We start from the raw sequence: 20,757 nt of genomic DNA, 5'->3' as shown, positions 1-20,757 counted from the left end.
ACTGGCACGTGCTTTTGCTAGCCTGAGCCACTTGCTCACTGCCCCCCCCCACCCCCCCGCCCATCCCGCCCCACCGCTAACTGGAAGTTCTGCTGTTCAGACAATTTGCATATTATACTTTTATTATATAGGATATATTTTTATTGGCTTCAGAGAGAAAGGGAGAGAAAGATAGAAACATCAATAATGAGAGAGAATCATTGATAGGCTGCTTCCTACACACCTCACACTGGGGATGGAACCTGCAACCTGGGCATGTGCCCTGATCGGAAATTGAACCCTGACCTCTGGTACATAGGTTGATGCTCCACCACTGAGCTATGGCAGCTGGAGTCAATTTTGGATGTTGACTGCTCTAAAACCTGTCTGAGATCCAAACAAAATATTTGAGTTCTGTGTGTTTCCTTTTCTGGATAATGAGAATATATATTAACTGTTAGCCTACCTTTCAGGCTTGTTGCAAAGATTAAATGAGATCATTCATGGGAAGTAATGGCAATAGTTCCAAACACATGGTAAATGCTTAATAGCTAACCTCTTATTATTGTGATTCAGTCTAAATAACAATCTGATATAAGAATGTTTTTAAAACAAATACTGTATTATTTTTACTTCCTCAACTTCTAGAATCATGGTTCTTAATCCTCTAACTATTCTCTATGTATTCATCTAAATTTCTAAATTTCTGAATTTCTTCTGATCATAATAGTAATATATGTCTACTATAGGAAATTTATAAATTGCAAAAAAGCCTGAAGAAGAAAGACATCACTCATACTGTTTGTGCCTATGATATTTCTTAAGTTTTGAACATTTAAAAAGTTTGTTTTTTTTTCTTTTGTCATTAGAGGTAAAATATACATAATACAGATATATCAGATCATTTATAAACAAAAAAACAAATAGTTAAGTCATATGATCCTTAATTCCATTGGATATATGGATAATTTGTCAGACATTTAAAGGGACCTGATTTGCATATACAGATTGGAACACAGATATTTAAAAGAAATAGAAATGAATACACATATCCAGAAATGAATCACTCCTGTAAAAAAAAAAATGAAATTTTGGAGCCACTTGAGTCTGAATACGAAGAAAATATTCTTTTATGTCTCAATAAAAAATGTTAGGGGAGAGCACTTTTATTTTTTGTAAAAATGTATTAAAGATTACATCTCAAGAGTAACCTCCTATCCCTATATTATATTGTCAGTAATTTCTCCACTGCTCTGATCTAGCCCTGGAGCTATTTCCACCGAGGAAAGCTTTGGAGTGGCCCTGCAACTTTCCTATAGAGTAAATTGTTAGCTTTCTGAGCATGTTTGGTAAAAACACCTTTCTTTAAATTTCAGCTTTAAGTCCTGTCAAAGGCTGTTAGTGTGAATCCGTGCTCTGCTTTCATGGTGTGATGTCTTATCTATATGCCTCCACTCATGCTATTGGTTGTTAGCAGCACAGATACAGATAACAAACTGATGGTTTACAGAGCGGATGGAGGTGGGAAGGTGGGTGGAAAAGGGTGAAGGGAAATAAGAGGCACAAACTTCCAGTTATAGAATAAAAAGTCACAAGAATGTAATAATATACAGATGGGGAAAATAATACCATAATAGCTTTGTATGGTAACAGATGGTTATTAGACTTTTTGTGATCACATCATAAAGTATATAAATGTCAGGTTATCATGTTGTATATCTGAAATGCATATCATATTGTATGTCAACCATACTTTAATTAAAAACTAAAAAAGAGAGAAAATAGAGTTAATTTGTTATTTAGAAAACTCTACTGCATCTCATTATAAATAATCAAGTAAGATTAACCTGATTTCATTTTAACTGAAAAGTAATCAATAATCTCTTTTAACCTGGCCAGTGTGGCTCAGTGGTTGAGTATCGACATATGAACCAGGAGATCATGGTTCAATTCCCAGTCGGGGCACATGCCTGGGCTGTAGGCTTGATCCCCAGTGTGGAGTGTATAGGAGGCAGCCAATTGGTGGTTCTGTCATCATTAATATTTCTTTCTTTTTTTTTTTATCATTGATATTTCTATCCCTCTCCTTTCCTCTCTGAAGTCAATAAAAAATATATTTTTAAAATCTCTTTTAGCATGAAGATGGGACATAATTCAACTGCCAAAAGGTTGGGAGTTGCTAGAATAAATTTTTACCTTTTGGGAAAAGAATAGGTTGAGTTTTTTTTTGTTGTTGCTTTTTTTTAAACAGAAAGCTGTGATTTCTAAGAACATTGAAGGTTCTTATACTCTTATGCCTCAAGATTATGTCTTTGTAGTAGGCCTTGGGTAATGTATTGAATAGCAAGTATTTTTAGTTCTAGGATACATTATTGTATTCCTTTTACATTTTTCACTGGCTCATCATTTTTGTTTATACGCTGCTGTGTCTTGCTAAAAATATAGTAATCAACTTTAATCCTATCTGATAGCTCTCTGTCTCCAGGCCTGCTATAGAGAGAATGCGCTGCTCTGAGGTCAGATTCCTGGCAATCTCAGCTCACTTGAAAAATGCATATAAAGTCAAAGAAAGCAAAAAGATCTCTTTGATTGTAACATCTATCTCATACAGTCTATTTCATAGGAGAAGCATCTTTCCTCAGGCCTTACTTAGACATTTGGACATAAATTAAGACAGGATAGTAACAAGAAGTCAAAGAAAGAGTAGTGAAAGGTTTTCAGATGTCAGCTGGAAATAGGACTTTATATATATGTGACTTTACCAATTATAAAACATAAAAAGCCTGTATTACGTTTTTAAAATGTGTCAGGATGTTTTGGTTATAATGAACAGAAGATACAATTTAAAATGGTTTAAACCATTGGTTCTCAAAGTTGGAGACACATTGGAATTACCTGGGGAATTAGATAATATCCAGGGGATTGGTTTCATCTCCAGAGACCACACTGTAATAGGATGCAACCTGGAAATTGAGATGTTTAAAGAACCCCACACGTGATTCCAATGTGCAGCAATGCTCGAGAACAACCGATTTCAACAGCAATGAAATTCATTGTCTGATGTGGCTGAAGAGACCAAAGTTATGGCTTGCTTTGGGCAAGGCTTGACATGACACAAGGCTCGAGTTCCTGATTCAGTAGGTCCTGGAATGTGGTTGAGAATTTGTCTTTACAAGTTCCCAGGGGCTGCTGCTGCTGCTGCTGGAGATAAGTATATAGAAGTGAGCAACAGTCCCTGCCTTTTGAAGATTTTTAGGAAACCAGTGCTCTTATAACCAGTGCAATTATATAGGAATAGCCATACTCATATAATTTTTATATTCAGTGAAAGGTAAAAAATAAAAATTAAAAAAACAACAACACTGAGTTTATTGTTCCAAAGAGGATCTTAAGGAGAAATCTGTAGCTTAAGTGTGACTTGTTCAACAAAGGTATCCTTCAGCTGTATATTTTATCTGTTTTTTTTTTTTGTTTGTTTGTTTTTGTTTTTTGTCTTATATTCTATGTAGGTAATTGCTCTAACTTTAGACCTGAGTGATGGGCTCCTGTATTGGTTGGTTCAAGACAGTCAATGTATTCACTTGTACAGAGCTGTTCTTCGGGGGCAGGGGTAAGTAATAACCCTGGAAGGCAATTGATTGAGAAGAAGACAATGACTTGCCCCTCAGTTATAAATGATAATGCACGAGAATTCATTTTTCAATAAACAGTTACTAATTATCTGCTCAGTTGCAGGCATTGTGCTTGTGGGAAAAGATAGGTTTGTAAACATGTAATTATAGTAGAATGTGGTGTGATAGGGTATATATAGAGAGAGCAGAAGACACTGTCAGGTGGGTAAAAGTCCACAAAGCAAACCAGAGACTGTCTTCACAGCTGAGTAGGTGTAAATAAATAGCCTTTTACTAGACCAGAGACTATGGGAATAGCACTAGTGAACATACGTCTTTATAAGGTTCATAAGTCCCAGCTATGGTCCTTTGAGGTAGTTTTTGTTTTTTCCCCCCAAGGAGATATTGTGAAATTCTCAAAATAAGACTTTCATTTATTTTTATTTTAAATGTCATACTTTATAATTTTCTAAAGAGGAAAATGTCAACACTTTAACAAGATTTGGAGAAATCATTCTTTAAAAAGGTCAAATCTCTGCTCTAAAAGGTAATAGAAAATCATTGAGAGTTTTTACTGAGTATTAGATAATTGGAGTCATTTTAGATACAACCAATAAAAGTGTTAAAGTAAAAAAGTCCTTGTAAAATTCCCTGCCATTAAGAAAAAAAAAATCTCTAAAAGCAATTTAAACCATAGTCTGTTTGCTTGAATTCCCTGGTCTGAAAAGAAGCATTTTGACTAAGCTTTAGAAATTAGTAAGTATCATTGGGGCAACAGAGACTTGTGACTAGTACACAGAGAAGGACCAAAGAGGCCAGAATGATGCAAGCAAGTCAATAACCAAGAATAGGAGGGAGACACGCTCAGTGGGGAGAAACCAGCCACTGGGTGTGACTTTGATGTAGGGTATTACCAAGAACCACAAGTTTTATTAAAACCTGTGTAATACTCTTGCCATTGCAGTATCACATTAATAAGAAAAGCCCTAGAAAATTCACTTTAGGAATATTTTAAGGAAAAGGTAAAAATCAACTAAATATTAAACTAAGAATAATGACAATTATTGTTGCAAGGTATTTCCTTTTTTTATATACACAAACATGTTTCCTGCAGTATTTGAAGGTACAAGTCCTTCCCCCATTTAGGATACACACACTAATTGGTGTTGTGTCTCAACAGTGTTGGGGATCCCACCATCACAGAATTTGCAGCCTGGAGTACTTCCGACATTTCCCAGAATGCACTGATATACTACAGTGGTCGGCTTTTCTGGATCAATGGCTTTAAGATTATCACAGCTCAAGAAATAGGTCAGCGAACCAGTGTCGCTGTTTTGGAACCAGCCAAATTTAACCAGTTCACAATTATTCAGACGTCCCTCAAACCTCTGCCAGGTATGATATTTTATTCTAGTTCACCCTCATTCCTCCATACTTCCTAAATAAATGTCTAGGTTGGGATTTTTTCTTAGGAATTACGTTTTAAGAAGGAAAGGGTTTTAGTAGTTTCTTTTGGTTTGCTTGCAATCAGTTTATTTAAAATACATATATTGATTTCAGAGAGGAAGGGAGAGTGAGAGTGAGATAGAAACATCACTGATGAGAAAGAATCATTGATTGCTGCCTCCTGAATGCCTCACACTGAGGATCAAGCCTGCAACCTGGACATATGCCCTGACAGGGAATTGAACCGTGACCTCCTGGTTCATAGGTTGACATTCAACCACTGAGCCATGCTGGCCAGGAACAGTCAGTTTATTCTTAACTCAAATGTACAGCTTGAAATGGTCAGAAAATATGTTAATTTTCAGAATATTTTAAAATAAAGGACAATTTTGTTTTGATAATTACTATTTATTACTGTATTTTTTAATGATGACTATAAAACTATTCCTTCTCCTATTCTTTTTTTTTCATTTCTTCCCAGGGAACTTCTCTTTTACCCCTAAGGTGATCCCAGATTCCGTTCAAGAGTCTTCATTTAGGATTGAAGGAAATGCTTCAAGTTTTCAAATCCTGTGGCATGCTGTCCCAGCAGTGGATTGGGGTGTAATTTTCTACAGTGTGGAGTTTAGTGCTCCTTCTAAGGTATGGCCTTGGTTCTAGTAGCTTCCTTCTCAGACAGACTGTACCATCTGCCTCCAGCCCTGCCCACGCTGATTTGTAATTTTTTCACTGAGCCATGCCCATCTCCCTGCGTGCTCCCTTAGCCTCTGTCAGGATTATTCCTGAGACCCTTTGTCTACAGCCCGTCTCTGACTGCTTTGTGGTTAGTGCGAACAGCTGGCATATTAGACTCTTTAATTGGAATTTACCACATCAGCATTTCCAAATTTGCAAAGCTTGACTTTATATGTAAAGTTTGGAGATTTTAGTTAAGTTAAATAAAATATTTTATGATTTTCTCCCTAATAAAATAATGTTTTGTGTTTATATTTTAGTTCCTGGCTATTGAAAAACAGCCTTTACCCGTATTTACTGTGGAAGGTCTGGAGCCTTATGCCTTATTTAATCTTTCTGTCACTCCTTATACCTACTGGGGCAAGGGCCCCAAAACATCTCTGTCACTTCGAGCACCTGAAACAGGTACAAGGGTTAAAATCTTTAAGAAAGAAAAGGGCAGAATCTCACTTTGCATGATCTAGAAAGGACAGATAATTTTTTAAGAATAACTTTCAGTTTTGTAGATGTGTTTAGATTCAATACACTTTCAATGACTTTTTAGAGATTAGAACAACACTATTAAAATACCTGCATAATTTATCCCAAAAGTATATTTCAGAGATTTTTTTGAGAACCGTTTATTTTCACTGTAATGACATACAAGATGCACAAACGTGTTTCAGATAATTTGTGAAATGCTTTCTAAGGAAATTGGGCATTTATGAACAGAGACAGTTTTGTGGGAGGTAGGCTTATTGGGAGATATTCGCTTAAAAGGTAATTCAGAATCTTCCAGAGATGAATAACTGATGTTTAAATTTATTGTTTTTCTTTGGAATATATTTTAAAATGGATGCTATCTATATCTTTGCATGTGTCTATCACTTTCAAGTGTAAAAAGCATACTTACATGTATCACTCTTTTATTAAACATTTATTGTCTACCTATCATGTGTCAGAAACATCATTTCATTTGATCCTTACACAGCTCTGAGGTAGGTAGACAGGTGTTACTATCTTGACTATGAAAAGGAGAAAACAAGCTCAGTAGTTGCCCAAAAAAATTGAGAGTAAGAGACAGGGCTGGAATTTAGTCTCTAGACTTATCACTATAGTTTCATCAAACTTCCGTTCAGTCATTTTTGCAAATGTTGGCAAATGATAGGGTCATATTGATTTAATTTACATAACTTCCTAGCACAGGACTTGGCAGGCAGTAAGAGCTCAATAAGCATGGACATCAATTTACCATTACATATATATATATATATATATATATATATATATATATATGTAATATAATTATACATATATGTAATGTAACAATATAATAAAGAATATTATTTACATTAAGATTCTTTCAACAATGTTTTTTATGAGTCACATAAGCTCAGGCAGGTTCAGAGCAGTTAGCATTTGGGTCCAAGTATGCTATCTTTGATATTGTCTTGGAATGTCATCCTTGATTGGATTCTTCTGAGGAAATAAACTTGACTTTATCTAAATTGTGTCGTGAGGGCTGGGGCCATCAACTCTCTGCTGGGTGTTGGGAATAGTAAGGAAGATTGATAAGATCTGGCCTTTGCCATCAGGAAATTTACAATATAGTTGGGAAATTATTCAAAATGACAAATATTTATTAAACACTTACTGTGTCCCTGTTTTATACTAGATTTGGAAGGATTTAGCTAGGATTGGGAAAAGGTACTTTTTCTGATGGAGCTCATAAAACAATAGAGATAAACATATTCTGCTACTGATAATAGAAATAAGACTGATAACTGAGTAGTGATGGCATGGTGTAAGTAGGCAAGATTGCGCAACCTTCACCTACATCAAACTGTCTCAACATTCTTAAGAGCAGGCAATATACATGTACTACATAGATGCTATGGCTAGGGAAGGCCTTTAGGGAGGGGAAACTCTAGCTGGGCCCTGAGGAATGAAGCAAGAAGACTGAGTATCCCATGTTAGTGCAATATAAGAAGGCCTGGAGATTGGATAACGATGTGAGCATTGAACATTAAGAAGCAATGTGATTGGAGAGAGGAGTGGGAGAGTCTGAAGAAAGAAGAATCATATCTTAAAAGGAATAACTGGAAAACCAGGAAGAGACATTTCCTTTAAAAGATAGAGAAATTAAAGGACTGAGCAAAAGTGAATTGCTTGGTTTGGCTCTAAGATAAATGGTGACCTTCAAATCATACTCTTGGGGTACATCTTGTCTCCTGGGAGGGTTCAAGGGGAGAGGACCAAGGATCCTCGATAGCTGTATTTTTTATCTTGAACTAGCTCAAGGATAGATCATGTTACTGCCTTCCTTCCTGGTGACTGCCGTTCCCACATCCAGCTGAATCATTCTGTTGAAATGAGAGTAACTATTGTATTTTGTAAAGAGAATAAGCCAGCTTCCATTGATACAGGGCACAGACAAGAAGATGTAACTAAGTGGTAATAAGAGGGGTTTGGATTAGACATAAAGGAGATTTGCTAAAATATTAAGATAGGTTCCTGAAGAAATCTATAGAATACGCTCTCCTGGAGATATTTAGAACAAGATAGATAACCTTCAACTATCTGGAATGAGAAAGAGTTATTACTAAATTGCTCCATACTCTCATCATGAGTAGTAAAAGTCAATCTTCTATTCTTTTCTGCCCTATTGGTATCTTTGCTTTTCAGTTCCATCAGCACCAGAGAATCCCAGAATATTTATATTATCAAGTGGAAGATACCACAATAAGAATGAAGTTGTGGTAGAATTTAGGTGGAATAAGCCTAAGCATGAAAATGGTGTGTTAACAAGATTTGAAATTTTCTATCAAATATTCAACCAAAGTGCCATCAACAAAACATTGGAAGACTGGATTGCTGCCAATGTCACTCCCTCAGTGACGTCTTTTCAACTTGAGGGCATGAGTCCTGGGTACATTGTTGCTTTCCAGGTATGGGCACATGCTAGGGTTGCAGGCTTGATCCCCAATAGGGGCCTGCAGGGGGCAGCCGATTGATGATTATCTCCCATCATTGATGTCTCTATCGCTCCCTTTCCCTTCCTCTTTCTGAAATCAATAAAAACATATTTTAAATTTTTTTTAAAGAGTGTGAAATAAAAAAATTCAATAATTTATTAGTTTCAAAACTTAATTATTGTCACTGAGGACACTGTCAAATTCAATTTTTTGTATCTTTTTCTTTCTTTAGGTTCGAGTCTTCACATCCATAGGACCTGGACCATTTTCTGACTTGGTAAAGTCCCAAACATCAGGTACTATCTACAACCTTTGTAAATAACAATTAGTGTTATTTAACCCTTTTTTAACCCTTGGTATTCTCAGGGATATAAGTATAATCTCTGAGCTGAAGTTAAAGTCGAATTAAAAATTTTTTTTTTATCGTAATCAAACATGCTTAAATATATCTAGGCTTAGAGCAACTGGTCTGTCTCCATTGAGACTGATGTAGTAGATAAACAAAAGGAAACCCATTTCAAAATGACATCATATTGAGTTCGGGGATTTTGGTAAACAAGTTATTTTTCTCGTACATATTATCTACTTGTATTTTGTTTTCAGAAGTCAACCCATTTCCATGCCTCATAACTCTTTCGGGCAACAAGATGGTTTTGTTAGATATGGATCGAGATCAAGTTGTGTGGATGTTTTCCGCGGAAAGAGACATCAGTGCCGTGGGCTACACAGCTGATAACGCAATGGTGTATTATGCTCAGGGAGGCTCCCTCTTTCTTCTGAACTTGCACAATCAGTCCAGCTCTGAGGTACACCACTATGTAATTCTTTAGAAAGGAAGGAAGTATGTTAACTATCTAGGTTGTTTGTTATTAAGAGGCCTTTCAGTGCAGTTGGGAAAGGAAGCAAGTAGAAGATCTGTGTATCACACTGCCCTGTCATTAAAATGACTCGCCTGTGATTGAGGCATTAAGATTAGGATGGTTGAAAATGACAGATGCTCTATAATTAGTTAGTCACAAATAAACTCAGATTAGGTTTTGAGCAAATGCCATTCAGGATTAATTTAGCATAAACAGTTATTGTGTTTAGGCTGTGTTAGTTCCTGGAATAAAGGTGAAAAAAAAAAAAAAGGCGTAGTCCTTAACCAAACCCCGTCTAGTACTGGTCTAACACTGGGAAGACAGTAGGCACAGTGATTAAGAGGGTGAGCTTTGGAATCTGACAACCTAGAATTTAACTCTGACTCCACCACTTACTGTATCTGTGGCCATTAGCAAGTTATTTAATCGCTATGGTTATATAGTACCTCATCATAGGATTTCTGTGAAGATCAAATGAGATAATGCACGTAAGGCACATAGCACAGTGCCTGGCATTGGTAGGGATTCACTGAATGTTTGCTAGTGGAGAAGGCAGACTGAACAGTGTAAGTGCTGTGCTGAGGGCAGGATATGGTGGAATCTCATAGGATGGATGCTCCATCCAGGTTAGTTGTGGTAGGATGGAAAGACATCTTGGACTCCAAGAAGATGAGCCAAGTAAAGGTGGGGAAAAGCTGAGAAAGCAACAAGCACTAAGTCAGGGAAACAAGAGAGCCACATAGAAGGAGCTTGGAATGGAAATGGAGGTGAGGGCAGAGTGAAAGGCAGGTGGTAAAGCTGTGGAGGTAGGCAGGAGCCTGCATAGAAGGGGCCTCCTTTGCAAGCAGCAAGCCATTAAAGAAATTTAGTGGGTCATTAACATGATCAAGCTGTGTTTTAGAAAGACCTCTCTGTGAGCTGTGTGACTAATGACTCAGAGAAGGTTAAATCTGAGACAATTAGGAGGCTATCACAGAAAACCAGATAGGAAAGGCAGGAACTGAGAAGCAGTGAAGTGAGAAAAGAGAGGACAAATTGTGGAGATACTTAAAATGAGACCAATTCACAATTTGAAGTGATGATAGGAAGAAGTCAAGGATGAGCCATAGTTGATGGGATTGCTCCTCGGGTGAATGTTGCGAATCTATAAAAAAAAAAAAATGTAGGCGAAAAGGAGATTTGAGACATAGAGTGATGGATTCTGTTTCCTGGGATCAGTCATATATGTTTAGTAGGCAGTTTAATATTTGAATCAATAACTCAAGGAGGGATCAGACTGAAGATGTGGGTCTGTGGCATTGCTTTATGATTTACAGTTGAAACCATGGTAGTTGAAATCACTCAGGGAAAATACACTATGTGAGAAGGAGACGGATGTTACAATGGCACACAACCCAGAGTTATTGAGGTTTGGGATTACAAAAGAGAAGTGCAGTAAATGACTAATATGAGTGGGTTACGGAAAAGTCCTCAAACTTGAAAAAAAATGACCACTGTCTTTTTGGCTGTGTTTTCTACCTGATTTAAGATTTTCCAAGATGCACGTGTTTTTGATATCACAATTATTACAATTGATTGGATTTCAAGGCACCTCTACTTTGTGCTGAAAGAATTACAAAATGGAATGCAAATATTTGATGTTGATCTTGAACACAAGGTGAAATATCCCAGGAAGCTGAAAATCTGCGACAGAAATTCAACAATAATCTCTTTCTTCGTGTATCCCCTGTTAAGGTATCTGAAGTATAACTGTTTCTATTGTGCTGAAATACAGAGACATATTTAATACAATATCTTTGGTTTAATATTAGGCGTTAATGATGGGAACATAGATGCTTAGGAGTCTTAACTCATTACATTAACTTTTAGTAAGTATCTCTACATGTATATAAGCTATGAGCCCACAACCACAAATATGCAAACTGAATCCATACTAACAATTTAACTAGCTTAAAGGTAGGTTAATTGCCAGCAGGAAACCAAAGTAGATTTTTATATCAGTGAATTTAATAATAACCTCAGTTAGTGAGGACAAGAAGGGGTTGGAGACAATGGCAGAAGATGAGCAGGAGATAGGTGAACAGCATGTCACACACAGAAAACACTATTCTGGGCTCATCCATCTTTAATTGATGTCTTCAGAGAAAGAGTTTTAAGGCCTCTACTCAGCAACTGAGTGGCAGTTTCTTAGACTGGAAAGATGTATTTTGTTTGTGCCATAGCGTGGATATAATCTACCTTGAAATTAGATTGTTAACTAGTATTCAGAAGCAGAAACAAAATTGAGAGGAGGGGAATGGAGATAGGTGTTGATGAAAAGTTGCAAATGTATTTTATATTTACAATCATTAATAAGACAATACAGCACCTAAAGTCATTATAGGCCAAGGCTTTAGCTGCAAACACATTTATTGGGAAATCATTGGAAAATGCTACAAATTAGATTGCTTGTGACCTCCTCCATCTCAGAAGAAGGTTATTGGGCACATGGACATGTTCTCTCTAAAAGATACATTTGTCCCCCTCATTATTAGAAATGATTGTTCTTCATAAGAAACAAATACTTGAAATGATATATTTTACTCATTAAGTTGGAGGGTATTTTTCCTCCAATAGTCGCCTGTATTGGACAGAAGTTTCCGATTTGGGCTCTCAGATGTTCTACTACAGTGTTATCAACCAGACCTTGCACCGCATTCTGCAACCCACAGCCACAAGCCATCCAAACGGAAGGAGCCAATGTTCTTGCAATGTGACTGAATCTGAGTTGAGTGGAGTAATGACTATTGATACTGTTCACATAAAGAAACCACAGATATACTTTGTCAAAGGGCCAGAGATCTGGGCCATGGATCTGGAAGGATGCCAGTGTTGGCAAGTTATCACAATGCCTGCTCTGCTTGGTAAGATACCATGTGTGTACGTAGATCTTTATTAGTAATGGCAGCCCCTTGTATTCCATTAAGAAGGGCTTACATCCTACATGTATGCAAAAGAATATACACACAGTACTTATTCTAAACCATGCCAAATGCTCTTGTAGAATTCAAGTCAAGTTGTTTTCAGAAAAATTCTATGTAGGCATCCACATAATTTTCTGGATCTATAGGGGTATTTTTATTATTGTTTTATTAACAGTAGAGCTACAGTGTATTGAGCTTCACTATAAAAACTATAAATGCTACCAAATGCATTATCTCATGTCATCTCCACAACACCCTGGTGAAGTAGTTACTAGTGTTGGCGATGGTGAGAACAGCATCAGGTGTTAGACCGGTGGGTTCAGACCTTGGTACTTGAGTTCTGGTTAGGAAAAAATTCAGAGCCAAGACTCAAAGTATAAGAGAAAATTTATTTAGAAAGTCACAGTGGTAGAAGAAGTGAGTGATAAAAGAAATGGACTCAGGAAACAAATTTCAGAGGCAAAAAAAGGGGCCCTTGGAGCTTAGGAGTGAGCTGGGCCTTCGGAAGAGGAAGGGAAAAAAAAAAAGCTTGGGTATTGGGTGTGTTCCCAGGAGGCAGAGTATGTTGGGATTTTAAGGGTTGGGATTTTAAGAAAGGTCCCTGGGAAGGATCTCAATAGAACATTCATCGAATTTCCAGGTGTGTCCTCTCATGGTCTCCACTGATTGTGTCAGCCCCTGGGCAGAGGTCAATGCCGCTAGGGGTGAGATCAGCTATGGTGTTGCTTGTCTGGTTTTCCTGCTTTTCTGGGCCTGGAGCTGAAACACAACTCAGGCCTAGATGTACACTTCATTATTCTGGAGTCTTAATGCACACCCTTTACTAGGGAATCAAACCTCCAACTTGGGCATGTGCCTTTGACTGGAATTAAACCTGGGATCCTTCAGTCCACCGGCCAACACTCTGTCCACTGAGCCAAACTGGCTAGGGCAAAGTCTCTTTTCTTAATCAAATTTTAGTTAGGTCATCTGAGCCCTCAGGCCTGGACCTTAGCCGTCCATGTCCATTCTTGCTGAGTCCAATTTTAGCAAGAATCCTGCTAAATCAGTTTAGAGAGAATTTCCCCCACCTTTCATATCTGATTAAGGCCCTCATACCACACCCAGGATGTTCTTGCTTGCCTTTACCAAGAATCTTATTAGGACAGTTTAGCAAGAATCTCCTTACCCTTGATGTATCCTAATAATCATTTTTACCCACTGACCCTCTCATTGTGTATGCTGGTTATGAATCTTGAGTTATCTCTTTTATATTCAGAGTTGAGTACATCTCTCTCCTATATTATATCTCCCTCTACAATATTGCAATAGACTAAAGTCTTCCTTCACATTCTAAGAAGTGTCAGAATAATTTTCCTTTGACACCTGATACATAAGAATTACCTAGTAGGCATTATCTTATGGGTATAAAAAGGGAAACCCATAATTGAAATCCATAATCATAATATTAGAAAATTGAAATAACTTTAGAAATCATTTAGTTGTCATGATATTGGAGGAAATCCCTCCTCAAAAACAGTCTTGACAGAATACATATATATATATATATATATATATATATATATATATATATATATAATACTACTTTATTGGGAAGTTTGCTTAATTTGGGGGATAATTCTGAATGTTAGATATTTTTATTCTTATATGTAGCCATTCCTATTCCTATTCCTCCCATTTATTAATCTGAGTTCTGACCTCTACATTTAAAAGAATAAACCAATCACCTTCTATGCAATAGCCATTTGACTTGATAAAGATAGTTGTCATAGCCCATCCTAAGCATTTCTTTTAGAGGAAAAAGTCAAGTATCTATACTACACCTCAGGGGATGTGGCTTCTAGATCTTTCTTTGCCCTGGTCCCCCTCTGATGGTTTCATTTCAGCTACATAATATTCTCTTAAAAGTCACCCCTGACATGAATCACGGTGCTCAGTGTGTTCTGGTCAGTGCAGGAGGCCACTGCCTGCCTACGCCATCTTTTACTGCTTTCCATCTTTGGGCTGCCTGCCATTTGAAAACCCATCATTATTTTTCATAATTTTTTAAAAACTATTAATATTACTGAGCTAGATTTCTTTCATTTGCTATTTCTCGGGTTGATTTTAAACTTGAATTTAAGGTGTTACATTTGTTCCTGTAACATTTCATTTTATTTCCTGATTCTGTGGTGATATTTTTGAATTCCAAGTCAGGGACTACATACGTATACTAGTGACAGTAAACATTGAATAGTATCTACGAATTTGATAAATATGTTTACTTATTGATAAAATCATTGATAAAAATATCGAGCTAGGCACTGAGTCCTGCGCCTTTCAGCTAGTACCTCCCTTCAGATAGGCACTGTTTGGCTTGGAGGTAAGTTGTAAATCCTGGATCTGCCCTTGACTAACCTTATGGCTTTGACATTATTTAACCCATCCAAGCCTCAATTTCTCCTTCTGCAAAGTGAAGCTAATACCAGTTACTTATGGCTTCATGTGAAGCTAACATGAGAACCTAGCTGGGAAGTCCTTAGCCTAATGACATAAAATGTGTCATTTTTTCATATCAAAATAATAGGAAGATTCAAAATGTAGCAGTTATGATATAGAAAAAGGGTTTCACATATTGTTTGGAGTAGACAACATAAGATATGTTCTTTATTTTGTTTCTCATAAACAGGAAAAACACTTGTTAGCTTAACTGTGGATGGGGAATCCCTATACTGGGTCTCCACAGCCCAAGACAGCAGCGAGATTTACCAAGTCAAGAAAAGGCGTGGGGCCATCCCCTCTCGGGTGAAGGCCCCCAGGAGCGAGCGCGTATGCGCTTACAGTTCAGTGCTGCAGCCTCTTCCAGGTAATCAAGGCACAGGCTTAGTCAACTTGTTTTCCTAGCTTAAGGCCAGGAAAGTCTCCTAATGACTCCTTCTCTGGGCTGTTTCTCCAACTCTTCTGTCATGCTCTGAGTGTTGCTCCAAACTGCCAGGGTTTGGTGTGTGCTGGGATTGCTGTTTGCCTGGGATCGCAAATGCGTACATTCCCGGCTTGGGCTGCAGGAGGCAACCAGAGGCATGGAAACCCTGATCCTGTCGTTCTTGCTGCCTGTTTCTCTTTCTCTTCTTAGACCCGAAAGTTCCTTTCTTTCTGCCTTTTTTCTTATCTGACAGTATTTTAGACTCTCAATGGTTACACAAAGCATTGCATAGAATTCCAAGGTCAAGTGCCTATTTATACTAGTATTATAATAGTATTCTGTACATCAACAATTTAACAGACATACATGTGTCCTACCACTTTTATTCAGTTCTTGTTTTTTTAAAGATGTATCACTTAGGAAGCTTTTAGTGTTGTGCCCCTAACTCAATTTCCCCCGGAAACCCTGTGGATTTTATTGTGCAATTTTGTATAAAGCAGTGACTTTTAGGAATGCATGTATCACATTACGGGCAGAACTGACTATAGATGTTTACTACTGTGAGTCACAATAAAAAAAATATTTGAAATCTAAAAACCAACCAACCAACCAACCAACCAAAAATGAAAACAGTATTTTACAGACTAATGGGTGATTTTCTCAAGTTCTCTCTGCCATTAAGATGTCTATGTTATTCTAAATTAAGTATAATTCCCACTAGAGAGGGATAGAAATGAATGAAACAGACTAAAATAATCTTTGCTTAAATGTATTCATTTATAAAATATGTAAGTTGCAAAATGTTTTTTAAAATGAAGATTTTTATAATAAATAAATTAAATGCCATTTTGGTTAAAAATTAATTTTTCACTTTGAGAAATTTAAGATATTTTAAAATTCCATGAAAATATGATTAATATAATGCTCTGACTACTTCAAAATAAAACAAGTAGTTCTTTCTTTTTTTTTAATTTTATTAAGGTATATGTGTACATATCTTACCATTGCCCCCTCCCACTCTCATATGCTACTCTCTATAAAGGATATACTTTAGCTCCATCTGCTGGGAATGTTAAGCAGTTACCCGTTATCTTGCTCCCTACTTCATCCATCTTTAAGAAAAAAACTTGTCTTTCTGTCCTGAGTAATATTTCCAGCACTTCAATACATCATGCCTTATAAGTTAAGTAAAAAATAAAAATTATATTACTCTCAATGTTCATATGTGTATATGTTTAATCTTTTTTTCTTATTATTTTAGATAAAGCATTTCTGTCTCTAGCTTCAGATATCGCAGAGCCAATTATACTTAACACCACTAACACCAGCCTCACAATCAGATTACCGTCTTCCAGGACAAACCTCACCTGGGATGGCATCACCAGCCCAACTCCAACATACCTGGTTTATTACAAAGAAGTTAATGATGGCAAAAATGGTTCTGAATCAAAATCTAGAATGCTGGTAAGATTGGAGCTGGTGGTCTTTGTCTTTTTACAAGATACTCTTTTTTTGGTATGACATTCTTAGTCATAGTATTTTCTATATCATTTTCTGGGATGTGCTATTATGCAACCTGTTATAGCTGATTCATCAAAACATATTGTGTCTAGTCTTCTTGTCTGGGAATAAGTTATGCTTCAACAAACTTTATTAACTGACCAGTTGGTAGATCGCCAACAGTAATAATTTCCTGAGTGCCCTTGAAAAATCTGGATTTTCTGTCCTTCCTGGTTATGTAATTATCCCTAGAAAGTAATGCATATGTGATTTTATGGCCCACCTAGCAGACTATGTTTGAGGGGTAAGAAATGCATTTGACAGAGAGAACAGCGCCATATACTTCTGTCCTCCACAGCATATATCTAATATAAAAATTGTATATTTTTTGTGATTTCCAGTATTTTGTGAAATGTCCCATTATGTAGGGGCTATGCTTTGATTTATCACTGTATTACTAGTACCCAGGATAGTACTTGACATTATATAGACATTCACTAGATATTTCTCGAGTGAATAAATGAATTGGCATAATTCTTGGCAACATGGGCACTGATGTTTTAGTTGTCCTTGTGATGAAATCATGTATGTGTATCCTATATTTTGCTTTGTGCTAATTATTTAACCAAGTCAAAAAGTGAAATTGACCATCTCCTACTTGAGGTCAACATAGTGTACTTTGCCTGAAAATACAGCAGATTCTTATTACTTCTTTTATTTTGTCTGTTTTTATCTTTTTTACACATTTCTAAAGAGAGCTGGTTCAGAGGCAGCTTGGATCATTGGCTGACTAAGACTGGGCTGTAGCACCAGACATTGCTGTGAGAGTCAATGTATCTTGTCTTCACATAGATTAACATGCACCAAAGACATGGTTCTCAGCCTCGTGCACACTGGAGCTTTTGGAATCTCTGGGTCCAGGTTTCCCCTCAGGCCAGTTCAGTCAGGATCTCTGAGGTGGGACCCAGAAGTCAGCATTTTCTTGAAATTTCCGACATGATTCCAACCTACAACTAAAGCTGAGAACCATTGACCTAAGGAAGGTCTTTTTTTACTTGAACTTTATTTCTAAGAATGACTAGATAAGGTAGCTTAATCTTTTCTATTGTATACATGCATGTATCACATCTTTCCAATACCGTTTTGCTGAGTTTCCAACGCAATGCCAATGAAATAGTGTCCTCCCCTGGGAATCTACCTTCTTATATGAGATGTATATGCCACGAAATTGACTGAAGGCTGTCAGTCATTTAGCATTTATTCTTGTAGCTATTCAACAACTCAGGCCTGGCCAGATTAGAACAGTGAAAACTGTCCTTCATGATCCCATACTTAAAAAAAAAAGTTGAGTCTTTTAATATGTTATAACTTTGATTAAATAATTTCTCCCCGTTTGTATAATACAAAAATAAAAATCACATATTAATATTTGTAAATTAATTGCAGGAATTTCAGAGCAGTATAGCCCTTATTGAAGGCTTACAACCATTTTCAACATATAAGATACAGATCGCTGTAAGGAATTATTATTCTGATCCTTTGGAACAGTTACCTCTGGGAAAAGAGATTTTGGGGAAAACTAAAAGTGGAGGTGAGTTATGGGCTTGGTGTGGGATGCCAGAGTGAGACTTTATAATATATGTGATGTGTATGTCTATATTTGTTTGTTTTTTACCCTGAATATAAAGTCATCTTTATTATGTGAGCTTTTTAAAGTTTAATAAGAAAAGTATACTGGTTGAAAAATACTTGGATGACATGATTTTTGCTCTAATACTAGAAGATGATAAATAATATTCCATCGAAATGAAAAGCGACTAGAAGCTTAAAGAAACATCAGCATCAATACTGTTTGACCAAGAAACACATTCTTTGCTCTCACCACACAGTGTCACCCTCTTCCCGTATCTTCATAGGTCTGCACACATGGTGGGACGGGAAGACCAAGCCTTTTCTCCATTTAAAGTAACATAACATATTGCCTTAAAGATAATGGATCTAGAATCTAAAAATGTGTCCTTAGTGGTGGCAATTGTTATGGGGTGATGCCATTGCTTTCACATGTCTTTGATGAATTCACAAAAATCACCCCAGTTTGGTTATTCATCATCATTGACCAAATCCTGGGGCCAGAGTCAGAGAATGATTTAGTCATTAGGCAAAAATAAGCCAGAGGCCTTCAGGCAGCGGTTAACCTACCATTATATAAGAGGCTGGCTTCCCTGAGGCACATCTGTCACTCCTTCTGCTCACATGATATGACTGACATCAACCAAGACCCCATCCCTTCCTTCCATCTCCCAGTGCTACTGTTGCAACATCCCTTGTCACGCGTTGCTCTGCATTTCAGTACCAGAGGCTGTTTGGCTCATCAACACAACGGTGCAGTCAGACAGCAGCCTTGTCATATCCTGGAGAGAATCTCCCAAGCCAAATGGACCTAAGGAGGCAGTCCGCTATCAGCTGGCAATCTCACATCTGGCCCCAGTTCCAGAGACTCCTCGTAGACAAAGTGACTATCCACATGGAAGGCTTGCTCTTCTTGTGACTGGACTGTCCGGGGGAAGACAATATGTGCTAAAGGTACAGCGAAGCTATTGGGCACTTTTACTGCCATTCTCAAGCACAAGGTTTTGAAAAGGTTAAGCAATTTTATTTTTTCTTTACTTATTTACAAAAAGGTCCTTGCCTGCCACGCCGAGGAAATGTGGTGTTCCGAGAGCCGCCCTGTCGCCGTGGAGATGTTTGACACCCCAGAGAAGCCTCATGCCTTGGTTCCAGGCAACAGCAGTCTGCAATTGGATTGGGAGGCTCCCTCTAACGTGAACCTCCTCAGGTTTTGGTTTGAACTCCAGAAGGTAGATCACACCGTGCACTTGGATGCGAATTCTTCTTTTATGCTGTAGAATAGCTTGGAATAATCTCAGTCTAGAGCATCCTCTTGTATAAATCAACAACATATTTGACCACATTCTCTTGTATAAATTAACAATATATTTGATCACATTCATTGATTCAGGATTGCCATCTAGAAGCTGGGGATTAGCTAGACTAATTTCTGATGGGAAGAATTCCCAGTGAGATTAGTTTGCTCTTAAAAGACTCCCTGTAAAGGAGTATAAATTATGGCTTATGGGTTTCATAATATTTTACTTCATTTAGATGTTATCAGCAAGGTTCTCTGGTTTAAAGTTCATAGCAGCTGGGACCGGTTTGGCTCAGTGGATAGAGCGTCGGCTTGCGCACTGAAAGGTCCCGGGTTCGATTCCGGTCAGGAGCATGTACCTTGGTTGCGGGCACATCCCCAGTAGGGGGTGTGCAAGAGGCAGCTGATCGATGATTCTCTCTCATCGATGTTTCTAACTCTCTATCCCTCTCTCTTTCTCTCTGTGAAAAATCAATAAAATATATTTAAAAAAAATAAAAATAAAGCCCATAGCAATTTGGTATATATATAAAAAAAGAAAGACACATATAAGCCAAAAAAATAAAACCTGTTTAGAAAGGTTTTTTCAACCATTTACGCAACAGGAGAGAAGTAAGATACAAAACCATTTGATCTTTGCATATAAACTATAAGTGTTCCTCATCCAAAAATCTTCATGCTTTGACCAATATAAAAATATTCACTGAATTATAAAATACCAATTAATCTAATTACTTTACCGCTAGGGAAAAGTTTAGATTGATTTTATATTGCTACAGTTAGAATGGGTTATTACATTTTTCTAATTACTACATTTCATTTTCATCATTATTTGTGCATATGTCCACATTTGTAAAGATTGGCTAAGAATGTTTTGTTCA

At 37.1% G+C, this 20,757-nt stretch overlaps 1 protein-coding gene and 1 long non-coding RNA gene across 6 annotated transcripts in view; one reads left to right on the top strand and one right to left on the bottom strand.

Annotated features, from left to right (window-relative positions):
- Positions 1-20,757, top strand: part of ROS1 (ROS proto-oncogene 1, receptor tyrosine kinase) — an 89,458-nt gene that overhangs the window by 33,409 nt on the left and 35,292 nt on the right. For 2 of the 3 annotated variants that reach the window (XM_036414749.2, XM_036414747.2), the window contains 14 exons: positions 3,489-3,589; positions 4,768-4,985; positions 5,518-5,678; positions 6,032-6,176; positions 8,436-8,698; positions 8,958-9,021; positions 9,329-9,531; positions 11,114-11,319; positions 12,202-12,488; positions 15,217-15,393; positions 16,712-16,914; positions 18,397-18,541; positions 19,301-19,533; positions 19,632-19,808. In XM_036414749.2, coding sequence (XP_036270642.1) covers positions 3,489-3,589; positions 4,768-4,985; positions 5,518-5,678; positions 6,032-6,176; positions 8,436-8,698; positions 8,958-9,021; positions 9,329-9,531; positions 11,114-11,319; positions 12,202-12,488; positions 15,217-15,393; positions 16,712-16,914; positions 18,397-18,541; positions 19,301-19,533; positions 19,632-19,808 — 2,583 coding nt within the window. The remainder of the gene's footprint in view (positions 1-3,488; positions 3,590-4,767; positions 4,986-5,517; positions 5,679-6,031; positions 6,177-8,435; positions 8,699-8,957; positions 9,022-9,328; positions 9,532-11,113; positions 11,320-12,201; positions 12,489-15,216; positions 15,394-16,711; positions 16,915-18,396; positions 18,542-19,300; positions 19,534-19,631; positions 19,809-20,757) is intronic. The other variant, XM_036414748.2, reaches the window with a different exon arrangement.
- LOC118705720 overlaps positions 2,176-20,757 on the bottom strand; it is a 46,690-nt gene continuing 28,108 nt past the window's right edge. Inside the window, exon 3 of one of the 3 annotated variants that reach the window (XR_004983783.2) lies at positions 2,176-3,177. This is a non-coding gene — a long non-coding RNA (uncharacterized LOC118705720). Of the gene's footprint in view, positions 3,178-16,847; positions 17,958-20,757 lie in introns of those variants that run through there. The other 2 variants (XR_004983782.2, XR_004983777.2) reach the window with 2 other exon arrangements.

The sequence above is a fragment of the Pipistrellus kuhlii genome, unplaced genomic scaffold (assembly GCF_014108245.1).
Source record: "Pipistrellus kuhlii isolate mPipKuh1 unplaced genomic scaffold, mPipKuh1.p scaffold_m20_p_5, whole genome shotgun sequence".
NCBI lineage: Eukaryota > Metazoa > Chordata > Mammalia > Chiroptera > Vespertilionidae > Pipistrellus > Pipistrellus kuhlii.
This window is presented reverse-complemented; position numbering and strand designations above follow the sequence as displayed.